This window comes from Sipha flava, unplaced genomic scaffold, assembly GCF_003268045.1.
Source record: "Sipha flava isolate LNK unplaced genomic scaffold, YSA_version1 48847_pilon_pilon, whole genome shotgun sequence".
NCBI lineage: Eukaryota > Metazoa > Arthropoda > Insecta > Hemiptera > Aphididae > Sipha > Sipha flava.
Genome location: NW_020273295.1, coordinates 1 through 7,052, shown reverse-complemented (window position 1 = coordinate 7,052; position 7,052 = coordinate 1). Strand labels below are relative to the sequence as shown.

Below are 7,052 nucleotides of genomic sequence, written 5' to 3'. Positions count from 1 at the left end.
CGTAGGGGGTCATCGGTGCACACATCATCTGGAAACATGGAGGGTAATTCAAATGTCGGTATAGGATTAGACTTTCGTGGTGAATCTTCTACGCGTAAATTATCCTCCGTAAACGTTAACAGCGAATCGCATCTTGCCTCAGAATCGGTAAGTAACACCACGAGAGGTACTTCTGTCTATGGAGAATCATCGGGAAGTTTTGGAAGCGCGTCGAATTTCGATTCGAACTCTGATTCTCGTGAATGGTCAACCGGTGATAATCGTGCGTCCACCAACAACAGGGAATATTCGAGTAATAATGGTTGGGGAGCAACATCAAACACGGATTATAACGCCGGTATTTACGGTAGTCGGTCGGAAATGAAATCTCAAGAGGGAAAGTTGTTGCAAGATAACCGAGGCAGTGCCGGAATAAATTGGAACGCGAATCAAGGTGGAAGTTGGCTAAGGACCGGCACAGGTGGGCTGCAGGGAGGCAAAAACTCGACGAGTTTCCATGAGTCGGAGAGGAGCCACGTGATCAACACCACGTGGGACAGTAGTGGTGGCTCGCCGAAAACGTACTTGAAGAATCAATGGCGCACGAACGACGATGGCTACGTGCGGAACGGGAGTTCGACGCATGTCGAGGACGGATTGTTGGATTACCACGAGGCGATCAAGAAAATGAGCACTGGTGGTGTGACGAACGTCATCAGCAACATACCAGGTGACGACAGCGACTTATCGGTCAGTTTGAGCTCGGCAACCGAGCGCCAGAATCAAGGATTCAGGCAGACAAAAATGGACGAGTCAGAAACCGTGCAAAAGTGGAGAACCGTGGACGGAAAACTGTACAAGGTGAACAATGTGGACGATTGGAACTCGCTGATATCCAAAGGCGCATCAACGGAGGTGTACGAGGCACAAGACTTCAGTCCACAAAATTACAGAAAACCGAACAACAACAAAAATAACAATCCTCGTGACCAGGAAGTGGACGGAAAATTCAAGTTGTACACTAGGTTCAAGAGAGACACGCAGATGAAAAAATGTGGTCCAACCCGTTGCGCCACAATCAAATGTAAAATCGGTCCACTGTCCAAGGACCAGGAAGTTTGGCTGTCTTTCAGATCCAGGGCTTGGGTTGACACTCTGAAAAAGGTAAAAAAAAATTACTAAAATTATAACCATTAGGGTTTTATAAAAATTTTCCTGGGGGGTCCTTTTATTATTTTAGTATTATTTAAAATATAATTCTTATAAGAATGTATATTTAATTTCTTGTATTCTTAAATTTAATTTTTACATAAAAAAAATATATATATAACAGTATTTTAAACCTGAGCATCCCGTGCGATTAATAAAACATAACAATAAATCACAGCCTAAACTCGATACCTGGGGAGAGTCCAGACCCCTTCAACCTACCCCCTCTCTGCCATAAATCCACTACAGATTATAACTAATATAGGATGACTGATTTGTTCATGCATAATTAGGTACTCGTATATATTGTATTATCTTTGATACCCAAGTTTACAATTTTTATTTACTTTCAGGTAGCGCTGAACAGACCAGTAACACTGAGTTCTACAATATCGGCCAAAGTCACCAAACTCCCATACATCGGCAAGCCCGATAGCAAATTGACCCAAGTCAAAAGCCACGAAGTGTTCACACAAGCTATTCCTAGAGATGTTGTTGTAAAACCAGACATCATCCCTCTGTGGATCGTTGTCTTAGCCGCTGTAGCCGGCACTGCCATTTTATTATTCTTAGTGTACCTCCTTTATAAGGTAACTGCTATAGAGTACATATTATTTTATTATTTATAATATTTAAGGTTTATACCAAATCCCAGGGAATGTTGAGCTTTTATTTTTATCCTTTATTGGTTACCATGTTATTGTAACCGATCATTTTACGTTATTCTGAATAAACCATTTTGAAGTCCCAGAATTTATATTATACCATTATATCATTATATACATAAGTGGTGGCAAAACTTTTTTTACCTCGGGCCATAAAAAAAAATGTATTTTTCAATTTTTTTTACGTGAATGTAAAATATTACAATTACGCAAATAAGTGTTGTAACGTAGAATACTTTCGCGGGTCAGATATTCAATGATGACGGGCCGGACTTGACCCACGGGCCGTAGTTTGGCCACCAATGATATAAATTATACTACACAAATCCCTAACTCTAAGTCAGAATCTTACTAAGTACCCTTTAATAGTAATGCTTTCTAGTATTATGAGGAAAATCGTGATACCTTAATGAAAGTCCATAGATTGTTTTATTTTATAAATAAATAATTAAAACAATGCAAATATAGGATTTAGGAAAATTTTTATATTTTATTATTATAATTATATCTATTGATTCACTATAATGAGAAATGTATCTACTTAAAACAAATTTTTGACACTTGATACAAATTAAATTTTTATGAGAACCTGTAACGATTGTTACATCAATTTATCTGGTTATCCACAACCATGTTACAAATCTATTTAAGATTATTTCAGAACCATATAATATGATTAGGTTGTGTTCATATTTTTTCAGTTAAAAAATAATGTAACAAGCTTAATCAAAAATACTTTATAATAATCAACATTTAAATCCAAAATATAACAATATTTTTATAAATTTTAAAGTTTTATTTTAATATAAAATAAACAATTAAAATCTTTTTATTAGTCTGTTAAAATTAAAAATCTATAAAAATAAATTAGTTAACAAATGCAAAACTTATTACAGATATAAATAGTTGTTACTTTTCATTGAAAAACTTAATTTATATATTGTAACATAAATATTGAATTAATAAATTAAATAGTTGAAAATATAATAATAATAATATTTTTTTTTTTTTTAGTGTGGATTTTTCAAACGCAATCGACCATCTAACGCACCAGAAAAACAACCTTTAACACATAGAAATGGACAATCTGAACTCTATCAAACAGGAGATGAAGCATTATAAGAACCATTAGTCTACTTAGCTAAAACAAAAAAAAAATTAAATATGATTGAATATTAAGTCACAACATTAAACCACCTAACTAATATTATTTGTTATAATTTATTTTGTAAATAATTTAAAATAACTATTGTTTTTTTTTTTTTTGTGTAAATAGTATAAATACAATTGTTTTCTTATATTTAAAAAAGTAATGTAAATTCTAGTATTATTGTAAATTAAATTATTATGAAATATTAATTAATTAACTGTACTTAAATTCTTGTTGGTAATTATTTTTATAAAACAAAAAACTAAATATATTGTTTTTAAATCATAACGCTCTAGTCTAAAAAGAAAATTGTAAGCCAAGTTACATATTACTTTTTACAAAATTAACATGCAATTATAAAATTATACATTTTTATTTTTGACTTATATTTAAAAATAAATAAATTATGCTTGTGAAATTAAAAATAACATCAATTTATTATAATATTGACTGATAATTATTGTTGTTTTTTTTATTCATTGATACAATAAAACAAAAACAAAATGTAAATAATAAACAATTAGTTTTCCTTATATTTACATCTAAATTTCCTAATTAAGATCACATATAATTATATTAGACTATTCATAAAATTGTGCAATATAGTTTATTTAAATATAATAGTTTTGCGCAATATTTAGACATATTTTTTTTAATATACCTATTGCTCTGGTAATTTGTTGAGAATATTGAAATCCAGTTTGAATATGCTATGAATTCTTTTAAGTTAAACATTCATAATCCTAATTGCATTAACTATGTGATGGTATAGAGGAAAAATAATACATAAATTACTATACTTAATATATGTGATAGGTAATAAGGTAGGTGTAATGTATTACATTTATAATAAAAGTATTAACTGATTTCTAGAGAGCTTTTTAGATAATGTTTTTTTTTTTTTTTTTAATCATAAATTTTCGTCATAAATGAGACATTTTGATTGTCTCATGGTGTTTTGGACAAATGCAAAAGTATCAGTTCGCTCACTTCTAAATCCTCTAATTTCCTCTTTAATTTTATGCTTTTTGTTTATAGACATTCACAATATTCCTGTTTTAATATGTTAAATAGTATATAGAAATAAATAAAAAATATTGTAGGGTCATTAATGATAAAATATTATTTTATTTTTACCTGAAATAAATATAGCTATTAAGAAATTCAGAAATATCACTATAATAACGTAAAATATAATTTATACTTTATGGGTCTCGATATTGATGTATTTTCCGAACCCCAGATTACATGTTAAGAAGGTGCAGGTTCCCTACCCTTGGTTTAGACTAATGATTTCATCTCTATTTAAGAAAAAGCAAAACATTGAATAAGTAATAAATATACATATACTAATTTGATGGTATTATAAATAATACATTTTTACTTATAATTATTTAACTAATTTAAAAAAATTTTTTTATTACTTTTTTTATTTTTTTTTTTTGGAACAAAAATGAATTCAGAAATTTAAATTATAAATATAATTATAAATATTATAGTAATATTAATTTATTTTAAATTCATAAATAATTCAAATATTGTTTACCTTTCTTTTAGACATGAGTTATTACAGTTAAACTATTTATAAAACTGATTTATGATAATTGTGATGAACTTTAAAATAAATAACTACGATTATTTTTAAATATTATTTACCTGTGTTTATTTGAAACATGCAAATTTTTTGAAAGATATCAAAATAATTTATAAATCATACTATTCTTGAGATACCCTATGCAATGCTGTTTTAATATCAGGAAATTTATAAGAAAAATTTAGGGACTTAAGTTTGGTGGGTTCAACAGCTTGGCCTTCCAAAATCATTTTTGCTCGTTCTGTACCAAATATTATCTTGAAAATAAATTCAGGAACTTTCAATACAAAACTATGACCAAATACTTCAACAAAACTCTTAGCAAAGTAATAATGAGAAATTATCTGAAACATAATACAGTTTAACATATTTTGAATGTGATAAAAAATGCATATGTATTACTTCTGGTGCAACTCCATTTACAACACCTTTGACTTCATTATTTTCAATAGAAAACAATACCATACGACAAACATCATCAATGTGTATCCATGGAAAGAACTGTGTACCTGTACCCATACATATTCCCAAACCAAAGCGAAAAAATAAATATAGTTGACTTATAAATCCACCATGTCGGCCAAGTACAACTCCTATAAAATTAAATATTGTTAATTAAAAAAATATGGTAGATTAAAAACTGTAGATACTATTTAGCTTACCTAATCTAAAAATTACTGAACGTAGGTCACTAGATTTGGGCTGAGCACTACTTTCAATCCCAATGACTAGTTTTGATAAATAGTCAAATTCTTCAGAAATATAACTTTCTGAGTAGGGTTTAGACTTATCTGTATTAGGTGGATATATTGCTTAAAATAAAAATAATATTCATAAAATATATTTGCATAATAACTATTCTAAAAATATTTAAGTAAAAACTACAATTATATGATAAATGAAGAAAAATTAATAATCTAGTTTTCATTTATATTATAAAATAAATAGTAACATACCAATTCCAGAAAATGATATAAATAATTTTGGTTTTGGTGGATTCATTTGATTAATCGCATTGATAAGGTATTGATTAGTCAAAACTCTACTGTCCCACACAGATTTTCTAAATTTTTCAGTCCAAAATTTTGAAGGTTCAAGAATTGGTTCACCAGCTGCATTAATAACTGCAACGGTATCAGATGGTATTTCATTTTTTTTTATTTGATCCTATTTGAAGATATGAGAAAACAATAACCCTTTGAAAACTTTTTAATTTCAATTTTGTTAACTTACCCAACTTATAATGGAATCAGATGTCTTTGCATTGGTTTTTCTGGATATAATTGTAACATCATAATTGTGATCCTTAAGATATTGTTTCAGAGATTTTCCAACAAATCCCGTACCACCTCCTGTAAATATATAATTATAATTATTAATTATAAATTCTTTATAAAAAAGAAAGAAAGTACATTATTTTAAAACTAAGGGGACAGTGTTAGAATTATTATAAATACATACTAACTACATTCTACAGTACAATAATTTGATAAAACTAAAACATATCCGTATTTTTTTTTTTTTTAATGTTTCAAAACAGAATATTTTTATCGGACACAAAAAAAATAACAGAAAATAGATCATGAATGCATGATCTAACTATGATAAATTAAAAATTATTTAAAAATTAATGATTAACACAGAAAAGTTTTAAGTATATACAATTATGGACCATTTTTTATTTCAAAATATATTATTATATTTAAACTATCAGTTATCAGAAAAATTTAGAATACAACTCGAGAATGAAGCAGAAACAAATTGATAACAGAACCTCAGAATAATGAAAAAAAAATTCTCTTAGATTTTCATTTTTTTCTTCAAATGACATTCCAATAGCATTTTAATAATTAAATTTGTTCAATGGTATTACCATTATTAACAATAAAAAACTTACCAATTAAAACTCTTCCTTTGGTAGCCATTGAATAACTTCGGTTAATCGAGATCATATCAAAACGAAATAATTAGTATATTTAAGTTGAAATATTTAAATGTAAGACTATAGTTCATTGCTCAAATTGTAACATAATATTATATTTGAACTTAAAAAATTGATAACATTATCATTATCCAGAGAAATAACATCTGTGCATCGAGATAGATAAACAATATATTGTTTATCTATCTCGATGCATCGTGTGTAAAACCACAGAATAGGTAGATAAAACTATAAATACATAAATAAATAAATAAATAAATGGTTAGCCTGGAGCACGGCTATAGACTAAGATTGTCATTTATTTATAAAGCAAAACTGGGACAAAACAAACATTATTGAATAATATATTTTTTTAAATAACTTTTAATATATTGAGGGTACCATTAATGGCCGGAAATATAATATTTAAAAATATTTATGTAAAATAAAATGTATTACATACTTATGTAAATTACAAATTATAATTTTTTTTTTTTATATATTGTTAATCAGTTGATAATCAGTTGTTAATCA

General features: G+C 27.9%; 2 protein-coding genes across 2 annotated transcripts; one reads left to right on the top strand and one right to left on the bottom strand.

The window, feature by feature from the left end:
* Positions 1-6: 6 nt before the first annotated feature.
* LOC112689971 lies at positions 7-3,026 on the top strand. Its single transcript, XM_025563859.1, has 3 exons — positions 7-1,143; positions 1,542-1,778; positions 2,868-3,026. The coding sequence occupies exons 1-3, from the start codon at positions 37-39 to the stop codon at positions 2,973-2,975; spliced, it is 1,452 nt and encodes a 483-aa protein (XP_025419644.1). The 5' UTR covers positions 7-36; the 3' UTR covers positions 2,976-3,026.
* LOC112689973 (epimerase family protein SDR39U1-like) lies at positions 2,907-6,650 on the bottom strand. Its single transcript, XM_025563860.1, has 7 exons — positions 6,495-6,650; positions 5,831-5,949; positions 5,554-5,764; positions 5,260-5,409; positions 5,000-5,190; positions 4,660-4,941; positions 2,907-2,994 (listed from the first exon to the last, which is right to left on the bottom strand). The coding sequence occupies exons 1-6, from the start codon at positions 6,547-6,549 to the stop codon at positions 4,720-4,722; spliced, it is 948 nt and encodes a 315-aa protein (XP_025419645.1). The 5' UTR covers positions 6,550-6,650; the 3' UTR covers positions 2,907-2,994; positions 4,660-4,719.
* Positions 6,651-7,052: the final 402 nt, after the last annotated feature.